Genomic DNA, 21555 nt, shown 5'->3' with positions numbered 1-21555 from the left:
GTAATCGTAGCGCCCAGGTGGGCTGCATCAGGATTTGTCCAAGAACTGGAACTGAGAGCAGAGAGCCTGTCTCTCCATTGGTTTCGATGACCTCCCTGTTGGTGCCAAGGCAGCTTGGAGGAGAATGCTGTCTTATTTGAATGCAAAGAGAATAAAAGAGGAGGAGGGAAGGAGTAGGTTGGGATAAGGAGACTGGCACTGGAGGAGGGGGAAGAAATTATAACTGAGGGGAAAAGGTGGTTGACTGGTTGAGTGGGGAGACTGGGACAGGGAGACAGGGATGGGGAACAGACAGGCCTGGGACAGGGATAGATTGGAGGTGATGGGGCAGAAGAGATCAACCTTGAGGGCAATGGACAGGAGAGACTGTGCCCCCTAGACCACACCTTCTTCAGAGCCTGGAATGGACCCCAAGATTTCTCAGTCTTGCCATTTCTTAGCTGTGATAATTTTCCAGTAGGTATGTGTCTCATCCTCTTTTAGTTCTGGTGCATGTGAAGTGTGACTATCTACTACTGCTATCAGTTCCTTCATTAGCTGAAGTGTCAGAGAACTGAGAAGTGGAAAGTGTGTAGTGAATAAGGCCGGGGATTGCAGGAAGAGAAAGAAGCAGGTCATGGTTAAAGTAATTAAATGCTGCCCCGGGGAACAGGATTCTATGCCTGCCTCAGCCACAGAGCTCCTGAGTGATGCTAGGAAAGTAATTTAAATCAAACTTTTCACTGGTGGTCATCAATTGTGTGTTCCTCATTTTCTGAGTGCCTAACTTGATAACCTGAGGTCCCATTTGCAGAAGTGCTGAGCACTCACCGCTGTAACTGAAGTCAATGGCAGCTGTGCTTTGAACTTAGAACATACTATGTAATGCTAAGGACTTTGAAAAATCAAGTCCTAGGTGTCTCAGATTGGGCACCCAAAATTAGTGGATTCTTTTGACCTTAATCTGTCCATTCCTCAGTTCCTCATCACAGGAATATCAATTAAGCACTCCAAAATGATTGTGATAAGTGCCATAGAAAAGTCCAGGAGAAAATTAATAATTCTGCCTTCAGCGCAGGGTTTGAAAGTGTGCAGTAAATAAGGGATGGGCCCACACATTGAACAGTGAGGATAAAATACAATTTTCGGTGAGCACCATCCATCCTGTGCACTGAGTAAGGCAGGGACTCCTACAGAAAAATAGTATGTGCTCATGTAGTTAAAGATTGTATCATAATAAATATGGTCAAGCAGGCCAAATTCAGGTTGCACAACCTTAACTGAGGTACTTCCTAACTTTAGAGTGTTTGACTTTTCAACCTTAAAAATGTTCTTTTAACATCGTTCTTGTGTGTGTGTATATATACACTGAGAAAAGAATGGAAAACATGAAAGAGAAGAAAGCAGAAAAAATAGCAAGTTATAAAGAGACTCAAAGGAAGAAGTTACTTGAAAAAAAATCAAGTGAATGATAAGCAAGGTAGATAGACTCAAGGTAAATATGAAATGGAAAAGAAAAGATTATTAGAAACTTCTTATTAACTCCATCCTCCATTAGGATCTCTCCTATCTGTAGAACAGTCACACAACACCTTCAACCGCCAGTAGAATGTAACTTGTATTTTTTGTGAAAGAAGGAAGGAAAAGAGAGGAGCAGCAACAGCAGCTCTAGATCCCAGATGATATAATAAGTGAAGAAAAGGAAGTATTGCTGACTTGGCTTCTGACCCTGGCAGAGCGGGTCTGTCTCACTGAGTTCTGCGTAAGAGAGAAGTAGCTGCAGTCCTGTGAAAATGGAAAAGTTCATGTGGTTAGTGGCACTTGTGAATTCCTTCATCTTCTGCAATGGTGAGTAAATGCAAATGCTTTTCATATTCAGGGAAAGTTACTCTACAGGTGCAGACATCCCCATGTGTGTTAGCTGATTGTTTGTATAGGTACGTTGTTGATAGAAGAATAAATATTAAAAATGCTGTGAAAACCAGAACCTTAGTTCTGCAGCTAATACACATTTACAGTCATTTTGCATCACATGCAACTGGGAGATGTTTTTGAGAATGTAACAAACAGCCCAGCATTAAGCAATTTGTCAGATGTAATGTGCCCAGAGTTAGAACAAAATAAGATTGTTCAGGATACTGAGAGAGTTTCTTCTCTGGCATTTTAGTTTCTGAAAAGTTCATTGTATGGTTGGAATACATTCTTTCTTTTGGAACGTAACAACTTTTCAGAATTGTGCTGGTGGGTATCCTAATTACAATGCTGGCTAGAGCTGCACCCCTGGCTTACCTCCAGACAGATTCTGATCTCCAGAACTCTGTTACGCTAGCTACGCTCGTAACTGAGATCAGAATCTGAGCTGTCATTTTATGTAGTGCTGCAGTTTCAAATGAAATGTGCTCACATTTTACCAGTAAATCTGCACTGCATTAGGAAGAACTTGGAAAACAAGATAAGGGGAAAATGTTGATACTGCTTTGAAAGGTGTGTGTGGAAGCCCTGAGTTACTCCCATGTTTTAGGAAAGAATGTGGGGGAAGGCACCAGTCATGGTTTGTGATGCAAAAGTAGAAGGTTAGATGTATGTGAACTCCTATTTCAGTTGCTTATTTGGAGTTCTGTTTTAAACGGAGTTAAAAGGAACAGGAGACTTTCAGAAAAGGGGACCAGGAGGGACGAAAAGTAAAAGCTGGACTTTGAGGAACATTCTGAAGTCATTTGCTAATGAGCTTCAGCAGTTCTCTGAGTATTTATGAGGCTGAAATTTGGACGAGCATCTGATAAACTGGGAGAGTGAGCCAAGATTCACAGAACTTGGAGATGAGATAAGAATTGTGGCTCCAAATGCAAACCTGCCAATAGTTTCGATCCAGTGCTCTGGTTGGGATTCGTCTTATAAAGATGGCCATGAACCAAGAAGACCAGATGCAGATCTGGACCACCCCAAAGAATTCTTGTCCCAGTTCACAGGTTTACTGCATGAGACCAGTGATTCAGGGATCAATTTTATGGAAGGTGGGGGATTGGGAGAGGAGGAGGGGAGAGGGTCTAAAAGAGATTTTCCCACTTTTATGGAATGGTCTCGAAAATGAAAATGTTTGAATATTTGTAGTATTCTAGAAGGTTAGCTAACCCATTCCTCTGACCAATGGAGGAATGTTCTCTAAAATACATTCTCTGTGGTTTTGGCCACTTTAATTTTTAATCCCCCTAGAGATGGGAACCCCATCATTTCCCTTGGGAAGCTATAACCCAGTTAAACAGCTCTCACTGGTAGGAAATATTTCCTGTTTGAAAATGTTTCAGCATCGGTTTCCTTTTGCTCTGTTTATCCCATTACATCTGGTAGTCTCTCCTTTGGGATATAGTAATCGTATCACTCTGAAAAATGCAGCAAGCTCTGGGCTGAAACACAGCAGCTGTTTAACAGCACAAAGCAACATGCACAATCCAGGAAATATGGAGTAAAGCTTTCTAAGTTTCCAGTGAACTTTACCAGAAAGCATGTAGGGTTGGGGCAAAGCACATAGGTTCCTTAAAATACAGCTAGGTAGGTAGGACAATGTAAGTTTTTTCATAAAAACGTGTCTCTTTACCAAGAGCAAAAGACCAGGTTACTGTTCTGTAAATCCCCAATATAGACTCGACTATTCTTGGAGCCTCCCAAATCTGACCCTGTTCAACTCATACGAGCCGAGGAGGTTACACTGCCAACTACTACTGAGCATACTGCAGGGCTGTTCTGTTCAGCATATACGTTATACTTCAGTGCTTTTGTTCCAACATTGGTTATTTTCCTTCTGTCTTCCTTAAATCATATTTGTTTTTTGCTAGCCGACTCCCCTAAAAGGCCCAGCCCCCTTTGAGCCCAGCTGTGTCATTCTTCATTTCTAAGATAACTTGGCCTTTCAAAATGTTTGGAATATATTGTATATATTTCACTCTGCTCCAGTTCACAGTATAAATAAAAGAATAAACCTCAAAGCTGACTCTTCAGCTAAGTTCTTCCCAGCTGGAAAAGGTTCCATTTAGAGCTACCATGATCACCACTTCCTGTTTTCAAGTTTTCTGTTTGTATCCAGCTAGTTCCTGCGGTTCGTTTGCTTCTTGTCATCTTTTTGGACAAAGTTTAGAGTATTTTCTTGTTGGTTTTTTGTTGTGGTTGCATTGTGTTCTGTGTCAGAGATCTGGCCTTTGTGTGACCAGATTTGTAATTTCCTCACTCAATTCCAGGTCTCATTATTGCATTATTCAAAGCAAATCTTTTCTGAATCTGACACCAGGGCTTTCATTATGATTGAAGTAGACATAGTTCCCAAAGAATTCATCCCAGTCTTTGCATCTGCCCAGGCACATTATCTCTAATGTCGGCATGTCTGATGTTTGTTATAACTGGCAGAGGACCCATGTCCTGCAGCCCAAACTCCGTGAATACTCCCCGTCATGTTGGTTGGTCTGGGATACCTGTGACTTGTAGGATGAGAGGGGAATCCGCTATCTGTGAGTTGTTTAATTTTGGCCTCTCTGGGGAGACTGCTGGCAAGTGGGCAAGAAGTGCTAACTGGCATGGCAATGATGGGGATGTGGTCACCTATGATAAGGAGTTGGCAGAGACCCACCACCAACTTCATATAATGCAGGCCAAAGAACTGTCTAGTACGAAGAGCTTGATAATGACTCTCAGTGACATTGCCCTGGTCTAGATTACAACCAGGGCCGGCGCTTCCATTTAGGCGGCCTAGGCAATTGCCTAGGGCACCAGGATTATTGGTGGGCAGCATTTTGCTGGAGGGGGAGGCAGGCGGCTTCGGTGGAGCTGCCGCACTCGTGCCTGCGGACAGTCGGCTGCTCCCACAGCTCCGGTGGACCTCCCGCAGGCACCACTGTGGCAGCTCCACCGGAGCCGCGGACCAGCGGATCCTCCACAGGCACGACTGCGGGAGGTCCACCGAAGCCGCGGGACCAGGGCGCGGGGCGGCGAAATTGCCGTGCGCCTAGGGCGCTAAAACCCCTAGCGCCGGTCCTGATTGCAACCAAGACTCTCCCTTTTAATCTTGCTTCTGCTCATTGTTCTAGTTTTTCCAATAATTCTCCAGAACTGATTCCTAGACATGGATATTCATAGTCCTCTGCTGCATGTATTAAAATGCCAGATCCTGAGCTGTTGTAAATCAGTGTAGCTTCATTGATCTCAGTCGAGTCCTTTGTCTCACAGGGCTACACAGATTTATACCAGCTGAGAATCTGGTGCATTGTGTCTATTTGGTACTTTGTTTGCACAACACAGATGGCTTCTATGCCTTTAATGCCTTAGACAGTGGACATTAGGATTTTAAAAGGCCAATGCTGAGAGAATACAAAATACATTCATAGCTGTTGATAATTTCACAATATTCAAGGAAAACTACTGCAGGACTCTTGACAATATTTGAGAAATAAATGGAAATGCTCCAATGGAAACTTTAAGAGTTGTGAAACTTTCCATCTCTGTTTTCCAAGTTCCAAATTGAATATTGAGACAAAAGGGCAGGCTCTCATCTCAGGTATACTGGTGTAAATGCAGAGTAAACCTACTACAGTCTGTAAAAGCAGCAAAGAATCCTGTGGCACCTTATAGACTAACAGATGTTTTGGAGCATGAGCTTTCGTGGGTGAATACCCACTTCGTCGGATGTTCCACTACATGCATCCGACGAAGTGCGTATTCACCCACGAAAGCTCATGCTCCAAAACGTCTGTTAGTCTATAAGGTGCCACAGGACTCTTTGCTGCTTTTACAGATCCAGACTAACAGGGCTACCCCTCTGATACTACTACAGTCTGGATTTCCTTTGGTGTAACTAAATGCAGAATTTGGCCCTAAATATCTTAAAGGCATTAGAGCAGTGGGGATGATTTTTTTCCCCTCCTTCCTCCCATATATGATGGACAGGTGTGCGTGAAGGGGTGGGAGAAGCACTGGCTAGTCATGCTGTGAAAAGGACGTGCATGGTAGAGTATTGGGGCACCAGATCCAATCAGAAAACTAAGGAACTCTTTGGAGCTGAAAGATCCAAAACAACCGTGTACTTAGAGGTAATATGAATATATAACCACAATCCTGGGAAAAGGAGGTAATGGTGCTCCTTTCTGTGGACTTGTGGTCAGCACAGCTGGGATGTTATATTCAGATCTATTACATCTCCTTAGCAGAAAGGTATTGAAAATGGGAGACAGTTCAGAAAAGAGCAACAAAAATAACCAGGGAGCTGGAAGGATTGTTCAGGCCCCTGGATGCAGTCAATGGTATGACTGACAGTCCTGGATTCAGATGGTAATAACAAACAGCACATATAAAATGATCTGTGGCTTGGTGAGCTCAACCTGGTGGTGCATCCAGCATGGTTTGGTGTTGCTGATATTATTTCCTCTTTTATTTCCATCTCTCATTTCCTGATTTCTGCAGCCATCCTGGAACTGACTGGCACCCACGACATTGAAGGGACATGGAAGAGTTCCATCACCTTGCCATGTGTCTATGGGCCTTCCCAGGACTTTGTGCAGCAAACTGTCATTTGGACCCTGTTCCGAGATCAAAGCCCTGCCACCGTCTTTCGAAGGGATAGCTCTGGTGATCACATCATGTTGTCACGGTACAGAGGTAGAGTCAGCGTCCCAAAATACAGGCCAGGGGATGTCTCTCTTGAAATTGAGAAGCTTGAAATGACGGACAGTGGACACTACACTTGCAAAGTCACCTGGAGAGCCCAGAACAACAGCCTGCTAACAAAGGAGAGAACCACTACAGTTAAGGTTGTTAAAGGTAAATCCAGTAATAAACCCTTGCACCTGTGTAACATTTGTCAGTCATAAAGCACTTGACTGAGCTGGCTGCAGATCTGGTGGGGATGGGGTTATGCAGAGGGGCTTCCAGGCCACACTGACAGGGGCGGCTCTAGGGATCTCGCCACCCCAAGCAAGGCAGGCAGGCTGCCTCCGGCGGTTTACCTGCGAGAGGTCCGCTAAGGCCACGGGCCCAGCGGACCCTCCGAAGGCCCGCCTGCGGGAGGTCCACCGAAGCCGCGGGACCAGCAGACCCTCCGCAGGCCCGCCTGCGGGAGGTCCACCGAAGCCACGGGACCAGCAGACCCTCTGCAGGCCCGCCTGTGGGAGGTCCACCAAAGCCACGGGACCAGCGGACCCTCCGCAGGCAAGCTGCGGAAGGCAGCCTGTCTGCCGCCCTTGCAGCGCTGGCAGAGCGCCCCCCATGGCTTGCCACCTCAAGCATGCGCTTGGCGTGCTGGGGCCTGGAGCCGCCCCTGCACACTGACTCCTCATATCCGCAGGGTTGGGGCCAGCATTTCCAATGGATTCTCGAGCTCCATACCTCTTCCTCACTGCACTCGCAGCTAGGGTGACCGGATGTCCAATTTTCGACTGGAACAGCCAGTCTAAAAGGGATCCTGGCAGGCCATTGACTGTCCCCTGACCCCTTCCCAGGCCCCTGCCCCAGCCCTGATTCCCCCTCCCGCCCTCCAAACCCCTTGATTCCAGCCTGGAGCACCCTCCTGCATCCCAAACCCCTCATCCCCTGCCCCACCCCAGAGCCCACACCTCCAGCTGGAGCTATCACACTCCCCCACAGCCCAACCCCCTACCCCAGCCCAGAGCCCCCTCCTGCACTCCAAACCCCCCAGCCTGGAGCCCCCTCCTGCACCCCAAATCCCTCATCCCCAGCCCCACATCAGAGCCTGCACCCCCAGCCAGAGCCCAACCCCCCCCCCCAGTACCCCAACCCCCTACCCCAGCCCGGAGCTCCCTCCCGCACCCTGAACCAGAGGCGCCAACTCCATGTGTGCTCCGGGGCTGGAGCAGCCATGGGGAAAAATTAGTGGGTGTTCTGCACCTACCGGCAGCCAAGCTCCCCTCCCCACCCTCCCACCCTTCCTCACCTCCTCCTCCACCTTCTCCCCTGAGTGCGCCGCGTCCCCACTCCTCCACCTACCTCCCAGCACTTGCCAGTGCCAAACAGCTGTTTGGCAGAGTAGCAAGCTCCAGGAGAGATGAAGGAGGAGCGGGAATGTGGCACAGTCAGGGGAGGAGGTGGGGCCAGGGCAGGGATTTGAGGAAGGAGTCAGAATAGGAGCAGGGAGGGGGTGGAGTTGGGATGGGAACTTTGGGGAAGGGGTTGGAATGGGGGCGGACAGGGGCAGGAGGAGGCAGGGCAGGGGTGGAGCTGGGGCAGGGCTGGAGGCAGAGGGGGGTCGAGCAGCCATCGGCGCAAGCAGAGGTCGACACCTATGCCCTGAACCCCTCATTTCTGGCAACAGCCCAAAACCTGCACCCCTAGCCCAGAGCCCAAACCTCCTCCCACACCCCAACCCCTGCCTCAGCCGGGAGCACTCTACCATACTCCCCCCCATCCTGGAGCCCCCTCCTGCACCCCAAATCCCTCATCCCTGGCCCCACACTGGAGCCGGCAACCCCAGCTGGAGCCCTCATCCCAGCCCCCTGAGGCAGCCTGGTGAGGAGTGAGGGTGGGAAGAGTGAGCAACAGAAGGAGAGGGATGGAGTGAGTGGGGGCGGGGCCTCAGAGAAGGGGCAGGCCCTGGGCAGGGCCTCGGAAGTGGGGCAGAGGCAGGGCAAGGGTGTTCGGCTTTGTCTGAGTAGAAAGTTGGGAACTCTAACTGGCACTAGTCCCACCGTAATGCAGGGGAAACAAGACAGAGGATAGAATTCATGCCTGTGATGGTGCAGACCCCAGCTATGCTCTCTCCCCACTCCAGATCATCCCCAACAACAGCATCCCCAGGAAAACTCTGACGGATGTAGCTGTTCAGTACTGTGGAACACAAAGGTGTTAGTAGCATGCCAGGGGTACTGTGATGCTGGGGCAAGCCCTGAGGGCACTTCAGTGGCTAGGCCTTTTAGGAACTTGCCCTGCTGGGTACCAGCAAGAAAGGGAAAGTTTGAAAATACTCTAGATACTCAGGCTTAACCAGTTCTAACTCAAAATGAGGCTGTTCTTATGGTTGCAGGAGGTGGGGGAAGGGAATCAAATTGAGAGTTAGGACTCTTCAGGTCTACTGCCCCCTCCTCCTACCTGGCCTGTGGAAGATGAAATGGGGTGGGGAGGTGGTTGATGGGAATGGGTAGTTCCCTGCTTGGCAGATTCATCACAACTCTTTCCATGGGTGGTGAGCAAATGCAAAAGGGCAGTGAGATGGCTCAGCATCTGCCAAAGAAAGTCTTCTGTGCTGGGGTATTCCTGGCAGCCATATTGCACTAGCATAGCTGGAGCAAAGCGGTCACCAGGCAGCCATGAACTAAGCAGGATATGTGCAGGCAATGAATAACTTTAGTCTGGAGAAAGGCCTGAAACCTGCATCTGAAGAGACATAAAATCCAGATCTGGCCTCATACTGTCCTCCAAATGTATAATAAACGCCCCCTCACCCAGTGTTGGGATAATTCAGACCTACATAGTTAAGAACTCTATAGCATTTGTCACCATATAATTCTGACAGGTTTCCAAGCCCCTCTTTTGTTTTATGTTCTGCCCCAGTCTCATATTCAGACACGTACACTTTTGGCACAGTTGGAAATTTTGAAAAAAATAAAAAAAGATCATGGGGAACCTTAGGAGTGTGTGTGTGTGTGTGTGTGTGTGTGTGTGTGTGTGTGTGTGTTTACATGTTAAGGTTAGAAGAAAATAGATTTTGTAGACACTTTTAAAGAAACATAATTTTATAACATTTTTAGATAATTTACAAAATAACATGGATTCTAGCAAAGTGATAAAGAAAGGAAAAGTGTCCAAAAAGAGAGAGTTTTAAAATTGCAGAAAAGAGAAAAGTTTCTTAAATATGTTGACAAAGAGTCCTGTGGCACCTTATAGACTAACAGACTTATTGGAGCATGAGCTTTCGTGGGTGAATACCCACTTCGTCATTCATATGACTAAGAGGGTATTCACCCACGAAAGCTTATGCTCCAATAGGTCTGTTAGTCTATAACAGGGATTGGCAACCTTTCAGAAGTGGTGTGCTGAGTCTTCATTCATTCACTCTTATTTAAGATTTTGCATGCCAGTCATACATTTTAACGTTCTTAGAAGGTCTCTTTCTATAAGTCTATAATATTTAACTGAACTACTACTGCATGTAAAGTAAATAAGGTTTTTAAAATGTTTAAGAAGCTTCATTTAAAATTAAATAAAATGCAGAGCCCCACAGACCAGTGGCCAGGACCCAGGCAGTGTAAGTGCCACTGAAAATCAGCTCGTGTGCCGCCTTTGGCACCCATGCCTACCCCTGCTCTATCAGGTGCCACAGGACTCTTTGTTGCTTTTTACAGATCCAGACTAACATGGCTACCACTCTGATACTTAAATATGTTGAAATCTTTACAGAGAAAAAAATATTTTATGCATTTTTAGAAATAAAGGTATTAAATATTAGTTTTTAGGAAAAAATATTGTTTATGCATTTAAGTTACTTTGGAAAAAAGTGTGAAAAATAATTGTATGTCTTTTGAAATAAAGGATAGAGCATGTATATTAGAGAAGATAAACAAGACACAAAGTGAGAGAGATCAACAAAAAAAGCAAAAGTCTCTTAGCCTGTAAACATCTTCAGGTCTGTGAAATTAACTCAGAATGTCACAACTAAATACAAGGTGGAATAGATTGTGTAGCATGAGTAGCTAATAAGTTTTTCAAGGAACCAGATCTGTGTAGATCAAAAGCTTGTCTCTCTTAGTAACAGAGGTGGATCCATTAAAAGATATTACCTCACTCACCTTGTCCCTCAGAATTGCTGGAATTTTTCTAGAAGTAGCTGCAGGAGTTAGATGATTTTCTCTTCTCTCTGCCATGTGCTCAGTGACAGAGGCCTTCTTGATGCTTTACTAAGAGATGGGCAAACTATGGCCCAGGGACCACATCTAGCCCTTCATACATTTTAATCTGGCCCTCGAGCTCCTGACAGGGAGCGGGGTCTGGAGCTTGCCTTGTTCCGCACGTGCTGTGGCTCCACATGGCTCCTGGAAGCCACAGCATGTGCCCCCTCTGGCTCTTATGCATAGGGGCAGCCAGGGGCTCCACACGCTGGCCCTCCCCCAAGTGCTGACCCTGCAGCTCCCATTGGCCGGGAACCATGAGTATTCGTGGCCCACGACACGATTTCCATATCCAGATGTGGCCCTCGGGCCAAAAAGTTTGCCCACTCATGCTTTACATCTTTCTCTTTCCCTTTATTTTTCCTTTTTCTGTAACAGACTAAGATGCTTTTGCTTTTCTTAGCTGTTCTCTCTCACTTTGTGTCTTGTTTATTTTCTCTAAAAATGCATGCTCTGTTCTTTATTTCAAAAGGCACAGAGTTATTTTTCAGACTTTATGGCAAAATAATATGAGTACATAAACCATATTTTCTTTTTAAATTAATATAATACTTTTCTTTCAAAAATGCGTAATTATTTTCTCTAAAAAGACCTGTTAACATATCTCTTTTTTGCAGTTTTAAAACTCTCTCTTTTCTAACATTTTTCCTTTCTCTATCACTTGGTGATAATCCACTTAAAAATGCCTATAAAATTATTTTTCTCTAAGAATGTGTAAATAAATCCTTTTTTCTTCTAACCTTAACACATTAAAACACACACACACAGAGCCCTAATGTTCCCCATAAAAAATATTTTTTTTCAAAATGGCTGACTGCTCCAAAAACATACTGGTCTAATTGTGAGACTGGAGGTAGGACAGAAAACGGGGCATGGAACCCTGTCAAAATTGTGTGGTGATGAATGCTATGGAGTTCTTAACTACTGACCCAAATCCCTTTCCCTCTGTTTTTCAGTTTCAGTGACTAAACCCACCATCATAGCAGGCAATCTGGGATTCACTGTACCAAAAGGGGCTAGGACAAGCCTGACGTGCTCTGCCAATGGGTCCCCACCCATCACCTACCGTTGGTTCAAGGGAGAGCCAGGAGGAAACACAGTGCTTGTGAGCAATCATGCCGTACTCATGTTTGATTCTCTGCAAACGTCTGACACGGGGAACTATTACTGTGAAGCAGAAAACAAAGCAAGCTCGCAAGTCAAACAGCAGAGTGATGCAGTGCAGCTGACTGTGAGGGGTAAGTGCCCCCAAACTAGTGCTTGGTGGTCTCTGAGACACTCCCAGCTGCAGGATGATAATGAGGCAAATGGCTTAGAGGATTTTAAAAAGGATTAGACATTTATAGTGACACTTGCTAGGTTAAAACAATAATGGCTGTCAATCCGCATGCTTTGGGATCACTCAGCTCACTGGCCGGGGTCAGAGAAATGTCATGCACCCTCCAATGATATAGTATTGCACAATAAAGTGCATTATGGGAGGCTTCCAACTTCCCCCTAAAGATTTTGTATTTATCCAATTTGTAAATTGAAGGAGTAGCAGAATCTGACGTGTGGTCATTTCTCTCACAGACCTCACAAAACCAGCAACCACAGTACCCAGCTCTGAGAACAGGGCGAACACCATGGCCAAGCCTGTCTCAGAAAGAGGTGAGACCTGCTCAGTACTGAATCGGAAGCAGCTTGGAGACTGGACATGAAGTGATATTTTCATTGTGGTTGTATGTGAACAATAGAGAGGATGAACTGACTGTGTGACATGTCCACTCATTTGCAGCCAGCTTTTAACAGATGGTCTGTAGGCTGCTGAGGCATGTGGCTTGCTGGAAATGACCTCTGCTGCCATAGGTGACTTCCAGCTCCACTCTTCCTTGCTCCTTGGGAGACATGCAGGGCCAGCTCTAGCAATTTTGCCGCCCCAAGCATGGCGGCACGCCACGGGGGGCGCTCTGCCGGTTGCCAGTCCCGCAGCTTCGGTGGACCTCCCGTAGGCTTCCCTGCTGGGGGTCTGGTGGTCCCGTGGCTCCGGTGGACCTCCCGCAGGCATGCCTGTGGATGCTCCACCGGAGCCGCGGGACCAGCGGACCCTCCACAGGCATGCCTGCGGGAGGTCCACCGGAGCCACCTGCCACCCTCCCGGCAACCGGCAGAGCACCCCCCGTGGCATGCTGCCCCAAGCATGCGCTTGGCGCGCTGTGGCCTGGAGCCGGCCCTGGAGACATGGCCTCATGCTGGTGGACTGCTTGGTTACAGTCTCCATGGGATGGCAGCCATTCTAACACTTGGGGACATAGGGGAGCTATGGATTTCCTTAGCTCCATTTGGTACCGCAGAAGATAATCAGAGGCGTTAATCATGCCCCTATCACCCCAGTGGTTTTGGGGGGCTCAAAGGTATCATAGCAGGGCCTTTCATTTTCTATCCAGAGGGATGGTCACCCTGGCGGGTACATGGGCAGCACTGGCTCTAAAGGGTTTGTTTCACTGACTTATTAGGTTAAACAGTGAAATGCCCTCCAGTCAGGACCGGCACTAGAGTTTTTCGCGCCCTAGGCGCATGGCCGTTTCACCACCCCGCGCGCCACTCCTGCAGCTCTGGTGGAGATGCCGCGGCCATTTCTGCGGAGGGTCCGTTGTTCTGCAGCTCCAGTGGAGCTGCCGCAGCCGTGCCTGCGGGAGGTCCACCGGAGCCGCAGGAGCAGCGGACCGTCCGCAGTCATGCCTGCGGCAGCTCCACCGGAGCTGCGGACTAACGGACCCTCCCGCAGGCACGACTGCGGCAGGTCCACCGGAGCCGCCTGCCGCCCCCTCCCGGCAAAATGCCGCCCCCCAAAAATCCTGGCGCCCTAGGCAATTGCCTAGTTCACCTCAATGGAAGCGCCGGCCCTGCCTCCAGTCCTACAGTTGCTTCATAGACCAGAATCAGATTTCTTTCTGATGCTGAATGATTCGTAAACCATTATGATCACCTGGACCTTGCTTGATTTGCAAATCTGATCACAACAGCATTGGCAACTGAGAGTGACGTGCAAGTTCCAGAAACGCATGGCATGACAGTGGGTAAGGGGAAACCTTTCAAGCAGCGGGCAGGGAGGTCAAAGAGTCAAGCTGGAGTTCCTATGCTGACATCTGGCAGTAGATTTTGTTGCAGGGTGTAGAGGGGTGATCACCCCGCTCGGCTTTGGAAGGGTAAAAACAGCCCTGGAGAGGGCTGCAGCAGGGTAAGAGAGTGAGAAAAGCTATGAGAAGCAGAGTGAGTCGCTGACCCTTATAAAAGAGTTGTGGGCCAGAAGCCAAGAGACAGTCTCTCTCTAGCTGTTGAGAGAGATGGGCCTGGCTACTGGGAACTGAGCAGGGTACCTAAAGTGGGGAAAAGCCAGAGGAGCTCGGGAGCGTGAGCCTGGAAAACCCTCAGGCTGCAGGCCTTGTTAAAGGCCAAGAAGGGTACTGCGGTTGCAGAGGGGCAGCCCAAGACTAGGTAGAGGCAGCAGGTCCAAATCCTTCTTGGTGTCCCTAGCCTCTGTTTGTCAGAGAGTGGAGATGGATGGCAGGAGAGAGATCACTTGATCATTACCCAGGGCCGGTGCAACCATTTAGGCAACCTAGGCAGTCACCTAGAGTGCTGGGATTTGGGGGATGCCATTTTCTTCGGCAGCAACCGTGGCAGCCGGATCTTCAGCCGCCCCAGTCACCGCCAGCATTTAGGCAGAGGGAACTAGGGCAGAGGAGCGTGGGGAGGGCCGCCTGCAGCAAGTAAGGGGTGGGGGCGCAGCACGCAAGGGAACTCCGCACCCGAGCTCACCCCTGCCCCACCTCCTCCCTGAGCACGCCGTGGCCGCTTCACTTCTCCCGCTGATTGGTGCCAAAAGCCTGGGAGGTGGGAGAAGTGAAGCAGCGACTGCGTGCTTGGGGAGGAGGCGGGGCAGGAGTGAGCTGCTTCACTTCTCCTGCTTCCAGCGCCAATCAGCTTAGGCGCCGCAAGCCTGGGAGGGGGGAGAAGTGAAGCAGCGACGGCATGCTCAGGGTGCTCTTGCTCGGAGCAGGGGTGAGCTGGGGCGAGGGGGAGTGCTTCAGGGCAGAGGGTGGGGAGTGGGGAGCTGCCGCAAGGGGGGTGCCTCAGGGTGGAGGGGGGGAGCCTCAGGGCGGGGGGAGTGCAAGATGGAAGTTTCACCTAGGGCGCGAAACATCCTTGCACCGGCCCTGTCATTACCTGTTAGGTTCACTCCCTCTGGGACACCTGGCATTGGCCACTGTCAGTAGACAGGATACTGGGCTGGATGGACCTTTGATCAGACCCAGTATGACCATTCTTATGTTCACCTCCTTCGCAGCTTCCAGTGCTTGTGGGTTTGTCCGATTCCTGATGTTTGCTTTGAGTTTCAGGATTCAAATGTACTGAAAATCTCAAAGTTAAAGTCAGCTGGAACTATCATGATTTACCTAGTTTTTCAGTGAAACAGTAGATATTGTAATTTTTGTGACAAATCCCAGCATGTCTCAAAATGTCTGTGAACCATGGTGACTCTTTGGATGAAATGAGCTGAAACTAGAGTTTTAATGAGGTCCCAAACCAGATGAGTTTCTTATGGTTTGGTGTTTGGATGTGAACATTTTGCACAGTTCTGCTCCGCACAGCTCCTACTTTCTCAGTCAGCTGGGGCTTCCTTTCATCTCTGAATGGAGATGCTGACCATAAACCACAATGGACCCCAATATCACAGCAAAAGGCAAGTGCAGGAACTCCAGCTGTGAGACAATAGATTTGACTGAACCACTACCTCTGCTCTGAGCCCCTTTGTCCCAGCTGGCTGACTCAGTATGAGGAAGGGAAACAAACAAAAACTACATAATAACCCAGGCCTCAGTCAGTACATTCAGCTCCCAAGGGAAAGGTCCATCATCATGGTTTGTCTGTTTTTAGACTCATAGACTCATAGACTTTGAGGTCAAAAGGGACCATTATGATCATCTAGTCTGACCTCCTGCACAATGCAGGCCACAGAATCTCACCCACCCACTTCTATAACAAACCCCTAACCGGAGTTATTGAAGTCCTCAAATTGTGGTTTGAAGACCTCAAGCTGCAGAGAATCCTCCAGCAAGTGACCCGTGCCCCATGCTGCAGAGGAAGGCAAAAAACCTCCAGGGCCTCTGTCAATCTGCCCTGGAGGAAAATTCCTTCCCAACCCCAAATATGGCGATCAGTTAAACCCAGAGCATGTGGACAAGACTCACCAGCCAGCACCCAGGAAAGAATTCTCTCTAGTAACTCAGATCCCATCCCATCTAACATCCCATCACAGACCACTGGGCATACTTACCCACTCATAATCAGAGATCAATTGCCAAATTAACTGCCAAAATTAGGCTATCCCATCATACTATCCCCTCCATAAACTTATCAAGCTTAGTCTTAAAGCCAGATATGTCTTTTGTCCCACTACTCCCCTTGGAAAGCTGTTTCAGAACTTCACTCCTCTAACGGTTAGAAACCTTCATCTAATTTCAAATCTAAACTTCCTAGTGTCCAGTTTATATCCATTTGTTCTTGTGTCCACATTGGTACTAAGCTTAAATAATTCCTCATCCTCCCTGCTATTTATCCGTCTGATATATTTATAAAGAGCAATCATCTCTCTCTTCAACCTTCTTTTGGTTAGGCTAAACAAGTCAAGCTCTTTGAGTCTTCTTTCATAAGACAGGTTTTCCATTCCTCGGATCGTCCTAGTAGCCCGTCTCTGAACCTGTTCCAGTTTGAATTCATCCTTCTTAAACATGGGAGACCAGAACTGCACACAGTATTCCAGATGAGGTCTCACCAGTGCCTTATATAACGGTACTAACACCTCCTTATCTTTGCTGGAAATACCTCACCTGATGCATCCTAAAACTGCATTAACTTTTTTAACAGCCATATCACATTGGCGGCTCATAGTCATCCTGTGATCAACCAATACTCCGAGGTCCTTCTCCTCCTCTGTTACTTCCAACTGATGTGTCCCCAATTTATAACTAAAATTCTTGTTATTAATCCCTAAATGCATGACCTTGCACTTTTCACTATTAAATTTCATCCTATTACTATTAGTCCAGTTTACAAGGTCATCCAGATCTTCCTGTAGAATATCCGGGTCCTTCTCTGTGTTAGCAATACCTCCCAGCTTTGTGTCATCCGCAAACTTTATTAGCACATTCCCGCTTTTTGTGCCAAGGTCAGTAATAAAAAGGTTAAATAACATTGGTCCCAAAACTGATCCCTGAAGAACTCCACTAGTAACCTCCTTCCAGCCTTTATTAATTACAAAGCAGAACTGCTTCCTTGCTTGAAACCTCAGCTTATGCTGTTTTGATCTAGGCTCCCGGAGGACCGGCCTGCCCCTCTATCTCATCATCCTGATGGTTGTGATCTGTGTGGCTGTGGTTTTTGTTATCGTCGCTGTCGTCTTGTGCAGGAGAAAGATCAAGGAGGGTGAGTGGGGTGTGCTGAGGAAGCTCAGGGCTGCTCAGGGTGTTCAGGCTGGCTCTATTGCTGAGGATTTCTGAGGGAGGGGGCCAATATTCTGCCAACAGAAAGCTGAGGCAGTTTTGAGATCTGCTTTAAAAACCTTAAGATGTTTGCTCAAAGCATTTGACAGAAATGTGGTCTGAGTCATGGGAGAGATGTGTGTGCAGATGGAGGATGGGATGGGGAGTGTTCTCTTGGATACATGTGATTTTTTCCCCCCTCCCTCCTCCGAAGTTTAGGTGTAACTCATTCCAGATAAATGAGGTCTTCCCAGCAGGCCAGTAGTCACATTGCATTCCCACAGGCTACTCACAGGCCTAGTTTACATACATGGAAAATCAGTAAGAAGAAATAATATTCTAAGCAGCTTTCCTCCATCCAGCATATAGACTAGAAGGAATAAGCTGGTCCCAAATTAGAATACTGATGCAATACAAGGAAAGGAAAATGAGTCACTTCTCATATATGAACACAAGGGGGCAGGCATGTTCTATCAAGGAAGGGAATGGACAGGGTAATCATAATCACAGTGCCTGCCTTCCTAGATTTCCTACGAGCACTGAACTGAGGGTACTCTGCCTATCCATTGCAGGACTGTGAATGCACATCTTGCAATTGTGTGCTCCAAAGATCGTTGCTAGGAAATCAGCACGGTTCCATTCTCTAAAAGCAGCCTCCAGTTGACACCAATACTCAGCACATCTCCTACTGACTACAGAACTTGAGTAGGTCTACGAGTGTAGCTGAGACCAGCTCAGCATGGATCCTACTGGTGAATCAGGGGGTAACTGTTTCTTCTTGCCTCACTTGGTGTAGCCATTGCCTGCATACAAGAGACCAAGAGAGGTCATGTGCCAGACACAGAGAATCTGGGCCCCAGATAACCAGTCACCAGAGGCTAAATCCACTTTAATGTCTGCTCCTTAGCTGGGCAGGCACGATACATCCAGTCTCAATAGTAAGAGCTTTCTAGTGTTCATTTCAGAAATGGGAATTTCAAAACCAGATAGTTATGGTAATTGTTGTACAGAAATATCAGCTAGGGAAGAGCAGCAAAATGTAGTGGACTGAACACAAGGCTGGGAGGTGAGAACTCCTGGTTTCTAATCCCAGCTCAGCTGTGACTTTCAGCTGGTCATTAACCACTCCATGCCTCCATTTCCCCATCTGTAAAATGGTAACAAAAAACTTACTTAGCAGGGTGCTAGAGTGGATTTCTTAATGTCTGTATACTACTATAAAAACTTTATACAGTGCTATGTAAGTGCCATTTATCATTATTAAACCTTTCAATGAGCACATTTTTTAAAGAAAACTGATTTTCTGTGTGTGGGGTAATAAAATGCAACATTTTCACATTTGTGTTTTGTTCTTTTTTTCAGATAATCCATATAAAGTAACATAGTAAGTAAGATTCATCACCTGTCATGCTGAGGGAACTTCTGGGATTGTAATATTGATTTCTGTGGCAGGAAAACTATTTGCCAAGTGAAGAATGAATGTCCTCTTTGGTTATACAGGAGGAGAGGTTTGAATAGCTTAATGGTGTATGTGATTGACAGCATGAAGGTTTAGTTATTCACACAGGGGACAGCGATAGAAATGTTCTTGAATGATATCTTAGAACCACACCAAAATTAGAGTTGGAGAAGACCTATTGGATTCTCTGTTCCTTCACCAAAGAGACCAGTGCATGATTTTCCAGTGAATTCCCAGTGTTTTGTCCAGAATCTAAAGATCAGGAATTTCTAACTCTTCCCTTGGGATAATATCCCAGTTGAATGGGTCTCCCCGTTTAGAACCATTTCCTGATGTTCATCCAAACTGTCCTTTGCTGAACCTTCTTCCATTACTCCCTGGTATTTCTTCCTGGAAATTTGAATCCCTGTGTCCTACTTTTCCATTTACTAACACACAAGACAAGCTGCCAATTTAAAGGCCCCGACAATAAAAACAACACTTACTGTGGGAGCTACTTATCCAGATGCCAATGAAAGTGATAAGAGTGTGTGTTGCAGTGTGATATTCTGCCAATGAAATATGTCCAGGTGCTATTCTATCAGTGAAGTTTGTACAGCAGTATGTTAAAATAAGGTCTAACTCTGACCAGTATTGTGCACTGCATGCTGAGACTGTTCTTCATTAGTTGCACCTTCACCGTAAAGATGTGGCCAGCCACAGACCGCCTTGGAGAACTTTATCAGCTGCATTTGGTCCATGGGTTGCAATTTGTGCACTATTTGTTCTATCATTTATTTTGAGGTCAGTATGATAATGTCAGCTAATGTTGGAGCCAATTTCTCTGCTGATTGTTCTTGGTTGCCTCTTTTTTGTATGTGACTCTCTCATCATTGTTGCGTGTCTCTTTAAGCCAACTCGCACAGCCTCCCATAATGTCCCTGGATGAGTATCAGGAGTCTTGTTATTCCACAGCTAATATTCCTCTGTCATTCAAAAGCAGAGGACCAGAGCCTGATCTCAAATACCTTACTGCAAATCCAGAGTCACTCCACTGAAGTTATGGAATGACTCTGGATTTACCCTGTTCTGGTTTAAATGAGATCAGAATCTGAAAGTGTCGAGTCGCCCCTGGCTCCTTTCTTCCATTAATGTTGGACTTTTGTTTCAGTCAAAACACGAGGAATGACAGGAGAAGACAGACTTGTTCAGGAGTAAATGGCAAGTGCAAGTATGAGGAGGGAAAACCCACAGTCGAAAACAACTTCATGACACAGCCTGTGAAAGAGAATGAATATGAGACAATAAGCATAAAGGAAAACATTGAATGCAAGATCCTTGTGAACGCAATGGAATCTGAATATGAAGTGGGGGATGTTCAGTAGGAACTAGCATTTTCATGCAAGCAGGAGTGCAGAAGATAGAGCTGGAGAGCTTGAACGGTGACCCTTCACCAAGGGAAACCCTCCTTCCCGTCTGTCTTCTCATCTTATAAATATTCTAAACTCCTTCCTTTATTTGTTCAAGGGGAACTGTGTCACCTTCTGCTTCTTCAGCAAATTAAGCTCTGGCCTTTGTTGCAGAAACCCTCAGCAAAGCAGTTATCTAACTGATTTATGCAGTGATTAATTTGTGAGCATCCTGGGGGACAGGGGTCAGGACTAAAGGGACTCCACAAAAGTCTTGAAGCTGCAGATCAAGGTAAATAGTGGATTGTAACACACCTAACAAATGATAATTAAAACAATAAAAAGATCTATAACGATAAGTATACATTCCCTGGCTAGAAAGGTACTGAATGCTTAGGGCCAGGCAACTTTATTAAAAGGCGGAAAGTTCTCTGGCTTCCTCCACTACAATTAAACCACTGATTTTACATCTTATTTGCAGTCAGGTCTTCTCCCCAAGATTGGGTGGGGGGGTGGTAAAAGGACCGTAAGGTTTTGGTTGATGTCCAGAGTGTGTCAGATTGGAGGAAGGCATCTTTCTTTCCTGCCTCTCTTCTGGAAAGTCAGAGTTGCTGTTGGGGAAAACACTACAGCTTGACTTTAGGGTGGGGGGAATAGGAACACAATATAATAGGAATGTTGCAGAACTTTGTCATCCTGAGTCAGAGCTTAGAGGGGAAAGAAAGGGGTAGTCTAGTGATATGAGCAATGGTTTGGGAACCAGAATCTCCTGCGTTTTAATACAGACACTGACAACGGCTCACTGTGTAGCCTTTGGCATGTGTCTCAATCTGTCTGCTTCACTTATTTATCTGTATAATGGAGATATTAATACTGACCTATCTCACAGGGATGTTGTGAGGCTTTCATGTTTTTAAAGTGCCTTGAACATAGCAAGTGCTTGATAAGTGCTATTTTAATATTCTCCCGTGGTAATTGCAAATGGGTCTCAAGGAGTCTATTGAATCTTGACTCTGACCACTTTGGTCTTTCATCATCCAATGCATGCTCATTCTGTTTCCTGCAATTTGTTCCCCTTGCTCTCTTGTCTGATGTAACTCTGCAGAGTGATTTGGGGTACAGCATGCCCTACTCAAAATAAAGTTAGATGGTGTTTTCACAGTCACTTGTGCAGTTTCTTCACACAAGTTTTCACAGACATGCAGCTTGCCTGCCATTGTAGCGGCAGCACAAGAGCATATGAGAGTTTGGGTCTTAAAGGTTAGCTCGCAGCTGCTTACTCTAATGAAACAAACAAGGTTTTACTATTTTGTGCTGCTGTCAGACCT

At 46.8% G+C, this 21555-nt stretch overlaps 1 protein-coding gene and 1 long non-coding RNA gene across 2 annotated transcripts in view; one reads left to right on the top strand and one right to left on the bottom strand.

Annotated features, from left to right (window-relative positions):
- Positions 1-1708: 1708 nt before the first annotated feature.
- LOC127056630 (V-set and immunoglobulin domain-containing protein 4-like) lies at positions 1709-21388 on the top strand. Its single transcript, XM_050964717.1, has 7 exons — positions 1709-1827; positions 6424-6780; positions 11813-12094; positions 12429-12506; positions 17211-17324; positions 18743-18764; positions 19990-21388. The coding sequence occupies exons 1-7, from the start codon at positions 1773-1775 to the stop codon at positions 20201-20203; spliced, it is 1122 nt and encodes a 373-aa protein (XP_050820674.1). The 5' UTR covers positions 1709-1772; the 3' UTR covers positions 20204-21388.
- The window catches only part of LOC127056632 (uncharacterized), an 18904-nt gene continuing 17430 nt past the window's right edge, over positions 20082-21555 (bottom strand). Inside the window, exon 5 of the long non-coding RNA XR_007775860.1 lies at positions 20082-20096. This is a non-coding gene — a long non-coding RNA (uncharacterized LOC127056632). The remainder of the gene's footprint in view (positions 20097-21555) is intronic.

This window comes from Gopherus flavomarginatus, chromosome 8 (assembly GCF_025201925.1).
Source record: "Gopherus flavomarginatus isolate rGopFla2 chromosome 8, rGopFla2.mat.asm, whole genome shotgun sequence".
NCBI classification, from domain to species: Eukaryota; Metazoa; Chordata; order Testudines; family Testudinidae; genus Gopherus; species Gopherus flavomarginatus.
The sequence above is the reverse complement of the archived record's forward strand: the minus strand, read 5'-3'. Positions and strand labels throughout refer to the sequence as shown.

Excerpts from the sequence above, each read along its gene's own strand:
- LOC127056630 (XM_050964717.1), top strand. The coding sequence starts at position 1,773 with ATGGAAAAGTTCATGTGGTTAGTGGCACTTGTGAATTCCTTCATCTTC. Across the intron at positions 12,095-12,428 it reads AGTGCAGCTGACTGTGAGGG|ACCTCACAAAACCAGCAACC; the intron begins GTAAGTGCCCCC and ends TTTCTCTCACAG. Across the intron at positions 18,765-19,989 it reads AATCCATATAAAGTAACATA|TCAAAACACGAGGAATGACA; the intron begins GTAAGTAAGATT and ends CTTTTGTTTCAG.